This window comes from Adiantum capillus-veneris, chromosome 17 (genome assembly GCF_014529385.1).
Source record: "Adiantum capillus-veneris isolate H3 chromosome 17, ASM1452938v2, whole genome shotgun sequence".
Taxonomy (NCBI): Eukaryota; Viridiplantae; Streptophyta; class Polypodiopsida; order Polypodiales; family Pteridaceae; genus Adiantum; species Adiantum capillus-veneris.
Window position 1 is genome coordinate 78,687,400 of NC_140947.1, and position 16,659 is coordinate 78,704,058.

Here is a 16,659-nt window from a genome sequence, read left to right on the forward strand (position 1 = left end):
TGGATTTTATCACTTTCTTAGAAAGTCACAGTGACCCTTTCACTTGTTTATCAACTCATACTATGTGTTGGGCGTATTTTCTTGAGAGGGTTTTTGTTTAGAATCCAAATAGCTGTTGATTTTTTTAAAAATAAAAGCCTCTTAAAGCCACAATAGTGGGTATTTTTTTAAAGGACTAGTGTTAAAAGCATCTCATGGTTTTTTTGAAGAATATTTTTTTTATGGTCCCAATTCTTTATATGATAAAAGGAAACATGTAAGGAGCCATTTTTCACAAATAATATGATTATTTTATAAAAGACTCGTAAAAGAATATTTTTTTGAAATTTGTTTCTGAAAGCACATGGAATTTTATTCAAATCTCAGAGAAAAGGACAGTAAAGTTTCTTTTTTGGTACTAGTGTTAAAGCCACAGAGTGGTAAAGCCTACAGCTTGTTTGAAGACCCCTGGTAATCTTGCACATGAGATTTCATTCAAATCCCAGAAGAAAATACACATGAGTGTCCTCTTTGGGTGGTACCAAACTATTGTTAAAGGCACAAAAGTGGCAAACCATCTAGTTTCAACTCTTTTCTTAGCAACCATAATATCCTCTTTGCGTACTTTGATATGTGAGGAACTTGGCCTTGATTGAGTTCACAATTGTAGAAACTATCGGATCTTCAAGAACTCCATGGAAATAACTAAGTTCACGGAGATAATCCATAAAAGAAGGATGAAGATCGTCGCTCTTGGAAAACAAAGGCACTTTGAGGAGTGGAATAAGACCATGGATGCTGCAATGATGGACTTGCATGAGTGAAAATGTGGGCTCATCCATGGTTATCGGGTGGCTCCTTTGTGAGCTAATGTATCTATGATCTTTTGAAGATGGCATGGCTCAGTTTGAGCATGGCAAAAATATGTAGTTTTTTGGTTTTGTCAATATAATCTACTCACCATTGTGAGTTTTGAAAAAAAAAGATCACAATTGTAGAGACCTTTGACGTTGCTCTATTGAGGCAAGGCTTGCCAAAAAGAGAAAAAGTGCACACTTAATATTCTCCTAGTTTTTTGGTTAAAATTTGATACATTTTTGGGTAATTAAACTAAACCTTCTAAAATTTTACTGGTTTTGTCAAGGAAAGCTCGCAACCTAGCCATGCTTTTGCAATTTTAGTTGATTCAAAATACAGTACGCCTTGGCCTTCTGCGAACACTATCTTGGCCGTGCTACTATGATAATAAAGTGTTTGCTGGGGAGGCTAGTAGTTAAGGAGTTACTCAAATAAGAATTAAATTGTGTATGGCCTATTCGAAAATCATCTTAGTGTTGAAAGTTTTCATGAAGAAAAAGTTTTGGTTTTCAAGTCAATTTTTGGATGTCTTTGTTTAAAAAGGACCCATTTCTGTGTTCGTTTCTACGAACCCATATTCATGCGTATGACCATGTCGGATACGAGTTGTCATGCTGTAAATGACAATAGCCTTTGTATGAGCCTTTTTATGGATCCATTTAGACTTAGACATGTACATTATATAAATCCATAAAATGGCTCATACAAAGGATGCCTCTATATCAGCCTTCTTATGGATCCACCCTCTATATCAGCCTTCTTATGGATCCACAGACATTTACATGATAGAATCCATAAAAAGGCTCATACACCGAGGATGTAAATGGATCCATGAAAAGGTCAGGATCTAAATGGGCCCGTCACAGTTGGGGATCGAGAGGCAGCACATCTTGAGCGTTTATTTTCTCTCCATTATTGGCCAGAACATAAGCCTGCAATCGTTTGATGATTGCCACATCAGCTATCGTTATTCCTTGCAGCCTCGTCCACTCACATGCAATCTCTTAGAGTACAAAAAAATGCCACATTAGCATGCAGAATGAATTTTTTGGTCTATTGATGTGTCAACCTCGGACGCCTCCACTGTGTGGCCTCCCTCCCTGCAGACATATGATGGCTGGGAATGGTCGTGCACTGGCCATTCTCTTCAAAATGTGCTCCCACCATGGCTCCCGGCCTTCGTCGGTCGCCATGTGGTCGCCCGTTTTACAAAGAATGGCCACTGTACGACCATTCACTACCGCATAAAAGGCCTCACAAGAGGTTATTGTCCATGTTTTATGATTCTATAAGTTTCTCTTTATTTTGGAGGGTAGAAAAGGGAAGGCTTATGCTCTTTGTGTACTAGAAGTAAGCCAGTTGGTATATGAGAGCTTTAGGTGGTACTAACTCTCAAACAAAGAGACAAGCTTTTGCTCTAACCATCACGTGTGCGGAGAAGAAGTAGTTACCAAACAAGGATACTTTACCATCATTCTTTTCAAAAGAAGAGGCTTCAGGTTGTTTAAGTTGCTTTCTTTTTTGGATTTTTTTTTCCAGTTTAGTAAGGTTGTTGCTTTTTTTTTTGGTTTGTTTTTTCCCATATACAATCAACCTCAAACACTACAAATGCCTTGAGGGGGCATTGTTTCCAAAAAGGGGCTGTGCACATGCATACACAATAAGAGACTGACAAAGAGCTACTAGGTTGTTTCTTTTCAACAAAATGCTTTGAAAGTTTTCATTGATCGTCTTTGATAATGTCGCATTGATAAAGTTGTGGATGCAATGTTGCATTGAGCTCTCTCTCTCTCTCTCTCTAATAAAATCTTGCTTGATACTTTGTTTTAAAAAATATATTTACTTAAATATTTATGTTCAGTTATAGATCACTAGCACAGTAGCACATTTAGCAAATACTCCATTTCCTCATCAAAATTTTTTTGCAAACACCAAGAAAAAGTATTGGCAATAGAACAACACCACACAATGAATTGATAGTTCAAAAAATTTTACTCAATTTGAGTACATGTTCACCAAAAGGGCCACAAGGAAGGGAAAGGTAGCTTAGTTGAGCTTAGCATTCTTTCTCATTGATCTCTTCTTGCCATGAGATGATGCCAACTAAGTTTTCTCTTCCAAACATGCATATGATGGGAAATAAGGTTTTCATGCTACCCATGCACATGTGCTGAGCTCACTAAAGGGAAATGTGGTACAAGAAGCTCTTGAGCAGTTGAGTTGATTGCTTTAGGTATGGTACAACTTTAGCATTTCAAAAAAAGAACCACTATATTACTTTAGTGATGTTGTGAAGTCATCCCTATTGAGGTCTTGACTCGCAACGTGAGACTCATTTCTGGGTTCAATGCGCATAAGATTATAGGTTACAGACCCTGTGATGGCACCAACTACAGGAGCAATTATGTACACCCAAATCATTTTGTAGTTGTTGGTGACTATTGCTGGCCCTAATGTCCTCACGGGATTCATTGAAGCTCCTGTTAGGGCACTGTATTTATGCAAAGCAAACATCAATTGTTTTGTTGTAGAACCACAATTATTGTCTTTTGTACTACATGTAGTTTTTAGAAGAATGCATCATATGTTTAGTGACAGTTTATTACCCAGCCAAAAGGTTGTTTAAAAAGACAGTTGCTCCAACAGCAGGACCTGTGAGCTCACCAAACTGCAAAGGAAAAAATGGTAATTTATTACGGCTAAATTACAATCTGCACCTCTATAATTAAAATATGCCATTCAGTACATGTTGTCAATTCACCTATCCAAACCCAAAAAAATATAATATTGCATCAAACATTGAAATCATATGATAAGAGATATTTGCTTTTAGGTTATTGTTGTGATAGTAATGGACAATGAAATATTTTTCATTCAAAGATAATTATGAAGGACTATGTAATAAATAATTACTCTCACCATGTCTGAAAACTATTCCTTTTACACTTGGTTGAGTGCACACTACTACTTACATTTACATGACGCAAGTAAAAACCAAGAGAAATTCATTAAAAAAAAACTTGTCTCAAGCTAGCTATGGAAAAGCTTCTTACCGCTCGAGAGTCGGTGGAAACTGCTGTTGCAACAAACATGAGGACGAAGGTGATGATACATTCCACCAAAAAGGCTTGTAGTGGAGAGCTTGAGGGTATTGTAAGACCAGCAAGCCCATCATAATTGAGAATCACCTTCAAGGATGCAGCGGCAAATATAGAGGCTCCTAACTGTGTTATAATGTAGAAGGGGACCTGTGCACATATCACAGAGATCGAAATTTATAAAAAACTTTCATATTAGCAAAGCTAATTGTATGAGAATTAAGGATGGACTAATTAGGTAATGCACTTGACCAAAATCACCTTTTTTTGTTTATTTTGTTAATTTTGTAAGTATCCACTTCTCTCTTCTCTCTCTCTCCAAGTTTTCTAAAAAAATGAGCTTTATGTCTTTCAAAGGCTATAATTATAAAATTATTGGCTAGTCTTCAAGATTTCTCAAAGAATTCAAAAAAAGAGAAAAATTTTGATGCAAAAGATGAAGAGTAGATGATCAAAGCTCAAATTTTAACTCAAAACCTTGGAGAAATTAAGTTGTCTCCAAGGTTAATTAAAAAAAGGTTTTCACGAACCTTCATATTTTCTTTCTTGCAAGTCTACACACAAGTCACGCAAGTATACATACACACATGTATATTGCATTGAAGTCATGCACTTACAATTCGTCTCTTGTGAGATTTTTGAGTTGATTTTTTTGCATATGCCATGCAAGTACGTATACGTCTATAAATGAAAAATTTATTTCTTGCATTGATTTTTTGCCCTTACAATTTGTTTTTTGTGTATATCATAATTTAAGAACTTTCTAAACCATGAAAGTCTTTACAAAACAAAATTTGTATTGAGAGATAGTTCTTGTCCATGGAAACATGGATTGATATGTGTTAAAATACTTGGGAGTTGGTAAACTTTGTATGGGTGATTAGAGGAAAGAGCGCCTTATGAACAAGTTGAATTCAATTGGATTTATTTAATATTAGGAGATTCTATCAATAAATTAAAAACCCCTTTTACATCTTTTTTTTGTTTTTGAGATGTTTTAAAGCCTTTCACTCTTCAATTAGCAAGCTTTAGATCATATTAAGAAGCTTTGGTTGAAGCTTTCGATTATCTATGCATCATGCAATTTGAAAAAGGAGACACCATATTGAAGGAGTTGATTGTTAGTGCACTAGCTCCTGCTCACCTCAAACCATTGAAACTCCTTGATGACCGCAAAAGCAAGTGTTGCAGCTGGATTCATATGAGCTCCAGAGATATGGCCAATGGACAAGATGAGTATTGTCACTGCTAACCCTGCTGCCAATCCTACACCGACGTATGTGAGACCTCCTTTCGTTCTGTCGTTCATAATTGCAGCACCTTCAGCCGCAAAGATGAGCAAGAAAGTCCCCACAAATTCGGCACCCACCTGTGTGGAATAGAAGGAGTTAATTAAAATTTTTTCAAAGAATAAATGATCTCTAAAATTTTGATTCTCTATATATATATTCAGTAGGATAAATCAAAACCCATGTCAAAGTGCTAATTTTCTAGAATTTAAATGTTCGAATGCTGGTGAGAGATAATTGGAAATAGTATGTAAAACTATGCACTCCACCCTTAAACCACCATAAGTTATGGTAAAGGGATCCAACTAGAATTAAGTTGTTTATATTAAATTATGGTAAAAGCACACATGTGTTTGTGAAGTCTTCTATCTTGTCAACAGTAAAGAAGTATTCTTATAATTGTGGGTTGAAGAAAGTGTTAGCATTAATGTTGCAAAAGGATGGGCATATAACTAATTATGTAAATGGCAGCTACAATATGCATGCATGGGCATGGAGATGTGGTATCAAATCATGAATATTGATTGATTAATTGGTCAATATATGTATATTGATTAAAGCTAGGGTTTGTGATGATTATTGTTGAGAACTTCCAATTATGGAATCTGTGCATGGAGCTATAGTGAAGTGAATCTTGGACCATGATTACAATATTATGGATATGGTAATGCTGAATGGGGGCAAAGAGGAAAGGGAGGGCTAGAGAGAGTGGTCATTGGACAATTATGAGGGAAAAGTGTACTGCATGGAGAGCAAAAGGTGCAATGAGTGCAAATGGGATGATGAATAGTTGGTGAAAGAGAATTATTCATGATTTAGAGGAATAATGGAGGTACATGCAAATGGAGAGAGACTCTGAGAGAGCAGGGAAGGTCCATTACTTTCTTGCAGAGAATGACGGCCGGCGAGTGCGGCCGCCGAGCCGTAGCTGCGCAGGCCTGTTGCGCCTTAGAAGAAGGCTTCTGATCGCCCTCTGCATCATGATGATCACCCCCAGCGCTTACGCAGATTTCTAGCATGCTAGAAGCCCATGATGGGCTGTTGTTGGTATTGTACTGAGGCAACTCGCCGCCCACTTGCTTGGCTTGCTGAGAATTGAAAGCCATTGATTTAGGCTGCTTCTTCTCTCTCAGCTCTCTCTCTCTCTCTGATAACACACACTCAAGCTGATACCCACACACACGCACGCATATAGTATATATAGCGCGCTCCCAGAAAGAGCGCCAAGCCTCCGTTCGAATGGATGCGCTCGCTTAGAGAGAGAGAGAGAGAGAGAGAGAGAGAGAGAAAAGGCGGCTTCCCTGTGCGTGTGTAGTGCTGGGGTGGCAAAAAAGAGCGCCCAAAAAAAAAGAGAGACGAGGACCCATGAAAGTGAAACCCACCATCTCCTCCCACGCGGTCCTTGGACGCCCCAGGTGTAACCTCTCTCTCATCCTGCGTACAATCCCCCGCACTGATCCCATACGCCCATTAATATTTTTGTCTTGCCTTTAACAATTTAGTGGTAACCTAATTATCCCCTCTTCTTGAGTCCTCCCTAGCTTCCCAAGTGCTCATGACCTTGGCATGACCATGCCTTCCCCCTACTGACCATAGCTTTTTCACGGCTACCACATATCAATGCATACGGACTTGACCACACGCTATATGATTAATATCTCTTTCCAAACATTCTAATTAATTCAATGGAAAGCACTAAGGGTAAAGGAGCCAATTTAGAGGTGCAGACATGTCCACTCTCAATTTACGAACAACAAATTTGAAATATTCTTAGAATCTTGTTCATGTGTCATGTTGTGATTTGTTGAAAATTGTACCATTATCAGACTTTGAGTGTCTCTACTGTTTCATGAAGAGTCTGGTGCAATGCCTAAATATTAATTAAAATGATTAGATTTTGCAAAATCCTCTCCGAAAAAACTAAAAAATGATTAGATTTACAAAAAATATGATCTCTAAACTAGCTCCTGTACCCTAGTGCTTTCCAAAGTCCAAAGATCCAAAAACAAAAACTATGAATTGTAGTAATTTATAAGATTGCGATGAGATTTAGCTCTTGCATTGCAATGTTGTGTCCCTTGTGACCATAGCTTTTTCATGGCTAGTATATGGCAAACTCACATAGGACCAAAATCATGCTATATGTATGCTTCAAATATCTCAATCCAAGAGTTATATTTTAATTAAAAGCAAGAGTGTTTTCAATAGTCTAAAAATCCAAACCCATGGACATGAAAAATAAGAGTTAAGAGATTGGGATTATCAAAACTAATTACATGGAGGAGAATGCTTGAATAAAAGTGATTGATCCTCAAGAGTATCAAAAGTTTACTTTTCAAAACATGCAGGTATGCTAATCACAACTATTGTTCTCACGAGCTTTAGAGCCCACCTCATGTTCTTCTGTATATTTCTAAACCCAACTTATCCGATAATTCACATTTGCAAACCAAACATCTTGTGCCACCTCATGTGTTTTTTGCCTAACTAAACCAAACTTTGAAGAGTAAAGTGCCTAAAAAAGCTCACGCTTTTTCGTAATAGATTGGAGACCTAAACATCATGCTTGGAAGCACCCCATACAGACAAAACCTGCAATAGTGGATTCCGTTACTCAATCATTCTCCACAAAAAAGGAAAACTTTGGAATTTAACCGCAAGATTTAGTGAAGCTGCTTGCTAGTGTCTTTGAAAGCCCTTTATTACCGAAGCTAACATAAAGGACCTTTCCGATAACTAGAAAAGGGCAATGGGTCATCCCGTACCCCTTTTGGGCACGACCAAGTTGCATGTTAAGAATCTCTATGTTTGTCGTTGCAAGATTAAAAGAGTTAATTACATGGTTGGTCCCACACAATAAAGTAGCATTATGGTTTACATGTGTAAATCAATGGCATGTTCATGCCTCATTCTTTGGTGCCCTTGTTGAACTATGCTGATAGATGACCTAGACCACAAATGTGAAAGTCCCCCTTTCTATAGTGTACTTGCCTCTTTTTATAGTAGATTGACTCTTCTTGATGAATTAAACATAGTAGTGGAAACCGTTCTCCCAAGATAATATCATCGGATAGTAGATCTTTTACTCAATTCTCAATGTATACAGATGTGTTGTGAATTGCAAAAGAACTGAAAGCAGTGGTCACAAGCATCTTCTTTCATGGATATACTATGATTCTTCACCCAATTTCTATTCGCAGATACCGTAATGTAGAGTTTGGAAGCTAGAAGAAAGGTTCATCATGCCTTCAATGGATTTTTATTGAAGCTAGGATGGATCATGAAGGAACCCCTTCTTACTTTTTGGCACACAAAAGCTCTATGATAGGAATCTATATCTTGTTTTGACATGGGATCCAAAGAGTGCTTCAAATGGTGGCCCCATAAACTTTTTTTTTAAAATAGCAAAACTCACAATTGTGAGTGAATTATATTGAATAGTCCAAAAAATTACAAGGTCTTGTCATGCTCTTGTTAAGCCATGACATCATCCAGGGACCATACTTACATTGGCTATCAGGGCAGCAACCCCTACCAACCCGCCCCCTCCTCCTTGATACACAAGGTCCATAATCTTGTCATTCTGAGATCTTTTATTTACCCGATGACCAAGATTTTCCCCCATCCTAGGCATTCCATTTGCTGATAATTAACAAGGTACAAGTAGTCCTAAACCAATCCTCCGAGTGTTGCTTGCACCCAAGTGTCCATATTAGCATTTCAAATGGTGGCCCCATAAACTTAACCTAGCTTGTGGTTCATGTGCACAAGACAAACGTAAGTTTGTTTGGAACTCATCTAATTGTGGTATACTTGCCTAATTAAACCAAACAATTAGAACCAAGGATGCATAAGAGTACTCTCTCTTCCTCGAGTGCATAGAGGAGATCAAGTACTTTTTCATAGATCAAAGATAGTGATGGAAACGACCATCTAAGAGAACATCTTTCAATAGTATATTTGTCGCATGATATTATGACACCATCAATAAAGTGTGTGGGAAAAAATGAACTCTTCCTCTACTAGATGCCCTTCCACTATCTAAAAAAGAGTGGTCACTAAACCCTTTCCCAATTTTTTGGCACAACAACTTTGTGTACTAGGAATCTTTGTATAGGTTGCCATGAGTTTGGAGTGCCTCTAGACAAGATCTATCTCTTACCAACCTCGATTCTTCTTATTGTGAAAGGGATTAAAGCTGAACATTATTTGAGGGTTCTCTATTGTTGTTGTGTATAAATCCGTGCAGGGACTCTTGAGGCATATGCAAGGAGTTGTAATCAAATTGAAGGGATATCAAGCTAATTAATTTGATTATAGCCTTGTTAGATTTTTCCAAAACTCCAAACCAGAGGATAATTCTAGATTGTCCACGAGTCGTTGCTAAAGGAACTATGCCTATCATAAGAGCTCTATAGAAAGACATTTGGATTTTAGTGACTTACTAAAAAGTGGCTATTGGGCTTTGTGGGAATTCACTTACTTGATGTAATAAGAATTTTTTTTCACAACAAATATTTTGAAAGGTTGTAGAGAGGATATATTATAAAGGGGATGGTAGATATATGGCAAAAGGTGATTATATACTACGACTATATACTACTCGGTCTATTCATTAAGGAAGCTATTAATTTGTCCTTCCAGACAAACGCAAGCATACATCCCTCTAGACAATTGTCTCTGCACACCACTGCTCCCACTGTCTCCTTCGTTCTTGCCTCCCTCTCCCTGTGGTGCCATACACGCATCCTCATCCCCCTCCTCTCCTCAGCACGCCAACCGAGCAACAATGGTGCCAGACACTCTTGTGCGAGAGACAGAGAGAGAGAGAGAGAGAGAGAGAGAGAGAGAGAGAGAGAGAGAGAGAGAGAGAGAGAGAGAGAGATCATGCCCTCGAGCTAGGGGTGTCCCTTGAGAGCAGCCCACGCAGGCGTCGCCTAGCCCCTAGCCCCCTCATCACTCCATCAACACTCAGAGTCTCCCTACAAACCAACGCACACATGAGAGAGAGAGAGAGAGAGAGAGAGAGAGAGAGAGAGAGAGAGAGAGAGAGAGATTTTGGAATAAAGGCACTGTGCCTTTGCCCGGGACCGGACGTCTGGTGTTTGACCGTCCGTTCACATGTGTACATATCCATATTCTTACTATATGAAGAATAAGGAGTTCCCCACTCATACTGGCTAGAGGTTGCTCCACCCACACCTCGAGCAAGTTTTTTCCCCCTCCAGCGCACTTGGCTCTTGGACGGCGTTTTCGATCGACGTGTTTATTGATGGATGAGGTAGTGCATGTGTGCCAATTTTCTAGCGTTTTTGCTCATAGGTTGCATAGTCTTTGCAGTACAGCTTATGCGTCGGCACATGTAGTGCTCATGTACGACTGTGTGGAGAATTTTAGAGAGTCTTTTTGCACAGTTTGGTGTAGTTTCATGCTATGTACGCATTTGTAAATACATTTTGAGCTTGGTATAGCTCACATGTAGTAGGTTCGCAGGTTTACATGTGTTTTTTGGACATGTATACGTCCATAGAGCCACTCGGTCAAGAGTGATCTGTTTTTCCAAGCTTTTGGCAGTGCTATGTATGCCATTTGTGATTTCATGCGTATTTGGTGTTGTTTTTGAGTTTTTACTTAGTTTACAGGGGAAACTCTGTCACATTTTTCCAGATTCTTGCCATGGTTTATACGTATTCGCAATTTACTTTGTGATAGTTTAGTGGTGGAGTTTACTCCCACTCTAGCAGTTATCTGTAATTTTTTGGCTTGCGGTTTGCGTTGCATTTTGATTCATTTGCAAAGGAAACTTTGTTTGTTTTTCCCCGTATTCTCGCCATAAAAATTTGTAGTGTTATGTCATCTTGTATAATGGTCGATATATTTCCCACTTTGATAGTGATCCAGTGTTTACTCTCACTTTGACAGGTTTTGTCAATTTGGACACAATTTGATGTTCTCTACCCACTCTCATAGGAGTGAGGATTTACGTATGCTTGTGTGGCTACAGATAGACATTCACACATTTCATAGATTTTTGCAAATTTTTGCAGGCAACTACGCTCGGTTGAGCAGTTTGTCCCAGTTTATACTTGTAGATAGCAGATTGTGGAGTTGTTTTGTGCATATGTGAGCATCGATTTTGATGTGTTTGGTTATGGTTTACATGATTGTGTAGTGGTCGAGTTACCTCCCACTTTGTTGCCACTTTGACGTTCACTTATGACAGCAAATATGTGTGACAATGAGAGACATCGGTCTTGTTCTTGCCGATATGTATGATGTTGGGATTGTGGTCACACAGGGCACATTCGCTGTTGTTTCAAGCGTATGAGACAGCAACAAAGATCTATCCATGGTGCACATGAGGTTTTGACACTTGCTAGAGTAGTGGCTTCATATGCAAGTGACGATGATGTCACATTTGCCTTTAACATTCCTCTTGACTAGATGTCTTTGAGCAGTGACACTCCTCCACGTTGGCTGCTAGATAATGATGCAGTCTTCCATGTCACACCGCATTGTGACTAGTTTGGCACCTTCTCTAGTGGGAGTTTTGGTTGTCTACACTTGGCCGATGGTTCGACATTTGACATAGAGGGTGCATGAGACATTTTTTTGTCTCTGCCTAGTGGTGTGTCATACACGCTACAACATGTGCGCTACGTTCCTCAGCTGAGACAAAGCTTGAGCTCAGTGAGAGAGTTAGCAGCTTTTGGTTGCCAGAAACTTCTTGGAGAGGAGTCTTTCTAGATGCATTGCGGTTCACTAGTGATTTCCAGAGGAGCCCACAATGGCTTGGTATATCCAATGAATGTGTCGGAGGCTCGAGACGGCATAGTCTTGATTTTGTTGCTGGCATGCTCTAAGCGAGAGATGAGACGTGTCTCTTTTGTAGATGAGCTCCACCATGCTCACAAGATAGAGCATTTAGTTATGCAGGACGTGCCAGTAGACTCTGTAGAGACAGAGGTAGAGCGGCATAGCTCTAATGAGACACAACATGTTTTGTCAGAGTTTGTGTAGGTAGAGGTAGAGCATGTCTACTTCCTAGAGACACAGACATAAATGACAGACATGGAGTTCTTTAATATGCTCATGTTAGAGGTTGATGACTTGGTGCCAGGATGTAAAGTTCTACCTATGGGTGATCGGGATGTAGGTTTCCCAGTGTCGGTGTTGACACATCCATACGCGATGGATAGTATTGATGATGCAGTGATTGCAGATAGCATAGGAGACCCGAGTACGACCAGGTTTGCGTAACTTTTGTCAGCATTCGGGTATCTCATGTTTGACTTACTACTATTGAGGCCAGACTTTTCAGCTACAGTGGCAATATTTGCAGTAGGAGTTGTCAGTCGTGCGATGACTTACACTAGCATGATGCATAGTGGAGTTTTGCAGATCATACAGAGTGGTTCGTGAGATTTACATGTAGGCTCTAGCATGGGTACACACACTCGCCTACCACCAGAGCCGATACAACTATGCATAAATCGACAAAGTGAGTCAATGGGCATAGGTTGAGAGAGTCTCTTACTTGGTTTCCTGTACATACTAGTAGTTTAGCTAGTAGGCCTCACTTATCGGCACATGGCCTTTAAGTGGGAGATTGTTGGGGTACAGGCGCTGTGCCTTTGCCCGGGACCGGACGTTCGGTGTCCGACCGTCCGACCACGTGTGTACATATCCATATTCTTACTATATGAAGAATGAGGAGCTCCTCACTCATACTTGCTAGAGGTTGCTCCACCCACACTGTCTCGTGCAGCTCCTTCCCTTCCCCAACACACCGCACTGTGCACGCACGCACGCATCTGCGCATACAAGCAATCACAACTGTGCGATTGTCCTAAAAACCTATGCCAGGGAGCAAGTGTCCCCTCTGTGCATCATCAAGAATAGGTTATCCGTCACCGAACTCCCTCTTCATCTCTCTCCTCTAGTTGTCCCGCAACATTTTCACATTGAAAAAGATGTCTGCTTCGTTTTCCTTTGCCTTTCCTTTTCATCCGTCACCCAAAAGGGCATCTCACAAGATACCCTCTAATCAGACCCACTTCAAAAATTGGCACTGTCTACTAGGTCAAGTTTTTTAAGTGGTAAGCATGGAGAAGTTATTTGTTGATCAAATTTGGCGGAACTTGGAAGTTTAGTTTGTTGGATTTTGAGATAAATGTTGTAATGAACTATGTAAAGAAACCAATGTGATTATTTCTATATAGATTGAGATTTTAGAGTTAATATCAACATTTAAATGAAATCAAAGTATGAAATGACATTGATCATTGGATTATAGAAACATTTCTAAAGGAATGATCATGGGCCTAAGTAATTTTGTGTGAAAATTTAAGCTAATAATAATAATGTTTTATTGACACTAATTAATGACATTTTTCTTCTTGCAACATTCTCTTGATCAAGTCTTACATGTACTATATATATATATATATACACACACACACACACACACACACATATATATATATATATATATATATATATATATATATATATATATATGTGTGTGTGTGTGTGTGTGTGTGTGTGTGTGTGTGTGTATGTGTGTGTGTGTGTGTGTGTGTGTGTATGTATTTTATCAATATTGGAAATGTCTAAACTAATCTCTAATAATGATATATGTTACACCGAAAAGGTGACATTTGTATATTAAACCAAAAGTTGAAAACAAATTCTTAATTGTGAAGAAATACTTTCATTTAAGGATAAATATTTTTTTGTTGAAAAAAATTATAATTTTTTACAATTTATAGAGAGCAAGTTACAATGATGGAAAGACGCATTTACATTGTAAGAAGAAGTATAATATTTATGAAATCTTATTTTTCAGTAAAAAAGGACACTTGTCCATCATCGACAATCTCTGTATCAACGGCTCAAAAGATGCACATTTTCTCAACCTTCCTCTATGGCCTTGTGCATACCAAAAAGACTTTCATGAGTGCACAAACTGTATGTATTCACAGAGAAATCCCCTTGAATAAAATGCTCACATTGTTCCCTATGCCAGGATTTATGCATGTATTTTATTTAATGGAATGTGAATCAAGCTCTAATGAGGATTTCAAAAAACAAAAATGCTCACGTTGTTGGTTGCATAAAATGTGGCTCAGCTTATAACCACACAAGCTACGGGAGGACTCAAGAAGGCCTTTCAACGTGGGAAATATTCAATTAATTTTAACATTAAATAAATCTAAAGATAAGGGGAAATTTGTTCAATAATGGTCTGCTAGTTTTAGAGAATGTCCATTTAGTTGTCGACAACTAAAGTCACGAGAGAGTAATTACTTTCTTGTGATAAAAATGACATCTTCTTTGAACTATCATCAAGATTTTCAATGTTTGAGAGAAAATGAATACCTCCTCTCAAGAGAGCAAAGTGACGATCCACATGATCGGAGGCAAACAAAGCCTCAGAGGATTGGTATAGAACCATACATGTCATGATGACAACTTGTAATAAGTAAAACTTTGGAGTAGTTGTGGTCTCTTTGTCAAGCAGAAAACTTGTAATCTTTTGACCCTCAAGGCTCGGTCTGAGCTTGAGGTTGGTGTATCTTTCTGATGTTATTAATCTATCCACTCACAAATGTGAGTTTTGCGAAAAAACAAAAAAAAAGTTTTTTTAATCTCAAGATTTAGTATTGAAGGAGGAGCATGTTGGAATTAGGGTTGCAGAGAAACACACACAGCTTGGAGAAGACGAAGGAAGCTCAAGGCACACAATAGAGAGTGTGTTACTTAGTGTGCAATGGAAAGATAGATAGCCCTAGAGTGATGGGCGTATATACAATGCACGGGGGAAAAAACCTCCTAAAGAGGGAAAAAATGCCCCGGCGGTCCTAGTGTGTTCACACACATCACTACCACATGTATATGGTAACAAATCCCCCCTGGAGTGATGCGGTGAACGAGAGCTGGCACATGAGTAAAGGGAAGTGCCACGCCCTGAGGACAGGATCAGTCCACAAAGGGGAGTAAGCCCAAAGCTTTGCGGAAAGCTTCAAGCTTCTCACGAGACAATGCCTTTGTGAAAAGATCTGCAAGGTTGTCCTGTGTTGGCACATAAGCCAAGCTGATCTCTCCTGCTGAGAGCCTCTCCCTGACATAGTGGTAATGCACCTCAATGTGCTTTGTGCGAGCATGAAAAACTGGGTTCCTCGCAACTGCCAATGCGCTCTGACTGTCAGTGTAGATAGTGTTGGCAGTGTCCTGTCCAACACCCAAGTCAGCCATAAGGCGTCTGAGCCATACACACTCAACCGTAGCTGTGAAGACTGCCCTGTACTCAGCCTCACAACTCGAAGTGGCCACAGTAGGTTGCTTCTTGCTCAACCATGATATACATGAACTGCCAAGCATGAAACAAAAACCACTTGTGGACACTCGCGTGTCAAAACAACCAGCCCAATCTGAGTCCGAAAAAGCATGTAAGTCTGGTGGCAATGATCCCCCCTTGGGATAAAACAAGCCAAGATGTAAAGTGCCACTAAGGTAGCGGAAAATCCTCTTGACAGCCTGCCAATGCTTAGACCCTGGGCTATGCATAAATCTGCTGACCTGCGAGACTGCAAACTGAATATCTGGCCTCGTGTTGCATACATAAATGAGGCAGCCAACAGCAGTTTGGTAAAGAGTGACATCAGCAGGATCGCCAGCATCATGTAGACTCAACTTCAAACCTGTTTCCATGGGAGTGGCAATAGGTTTGCAATCCTCAAGTCCAAACTTACATAGCAATGTCTCTATGTAACTTTTCTGACACAAGGCAATACCACCATCACACTGCTTAAACTGTATACCCAAGTAATGATGCAACAGCCCCAAATCTTTCATCTTGAAAGTAGCATTCAAATCAGCCTTAAATTCAGCAATATGTCTCTCATTTGGTCCAGTGATCAGCAAATCATCAACATAAAGAACCACAATGAGAAATACATCATCCTCATGCTTTACATACAATGTGCTTTCTGTTGGACTGTTACGAAAGCCTCGTTTAACCAAATGAGTGTCAGCTTTCTCATACCAAGCACGAGGAGATTGCTTCAACCCATACAAAGCCTTCTTACATTTGCACACTTTGTCCTCTTGTCCTTTTATGACAAAACCGCGAGGCTGCGTTACATAAACTTCCTCAAATATGTCACCATTCAAGAAAGCAGTAACAATGTCTGATTGATGTACATCCCAACCAAAATGAGCTGCCAATGCACATAGAAAACGCACAGTAGTCATACGACAAGTGGGAGCAAAAGTCTCTTCATAATCTATGCCTTTTTGTTGTGCATAACCCTTTGCAACAAGTCGAGCCTTATGGCGATCGATCTCACCATCCGGCTTGCGTTTCAACTTGTAAACCCACTTCGTACCAATGGCCTTTTTGCCAGGAGGCAAATCACATAAAGTCCATGTGT

General features: G+C 39.4%; 1 protein-coding gene across 1 annotated transcript; it reads right to left on the reverse strand.

Annotated features, from left to right (window-relative positions):
- Positions 1–2,788: 2,788 nt before the first annotated feature.
- LOC147437538 (aquaporin NIP6-1-like) lies at positions 2,789–6,416 on the reverse strand. The gene is made up of 5 exons (XM_086487059.1): positions 6,106–6,416; positions 5,080–5,304; positions 3,891–4,085; positions 3,444–3,505; positions 2,789–3,328 (listed from the first exon to the last, which is right to left on the reverse strand). The coding sequence occupies exons 1-5, from the start codon at positions 6,328–6,330 to the stop codon at positions 3,112–3,114; spliced, it is 924 nt and encodes a 307-aa protein (XP_086343185.1). The 5' UTR covers positions 6,331–6,416; the 3' UTR covers positions 2,789–3,111.
- Positions 6,417–16,659: the final 10,243 nt, after the last annotated feature.

Coding starts and splice junctions, on each gene's coding strand:
- LOC147437538 (XM_086487059.1), bottom strand. CDS start 6,330: ATGGCTTTCAATTCTCAGCAAGCCAAGCAAGTGGGCGGCGAGTTGCCT. Junction 5,305..6,105: donor CCGTCATTCTCTGCAAGAAA/GTAATGGACCTT, acceptor TATTCCACACAG/GTGGGTGCCGAATTTGTGGG. Junction 3,506..3,890: donor TTTCCACCGACTCTCGAGCG/GTAAGAAGCTTT, acceptor TTTCCTTTGCAG/TTTGGTGAGCTCACAGGTCC.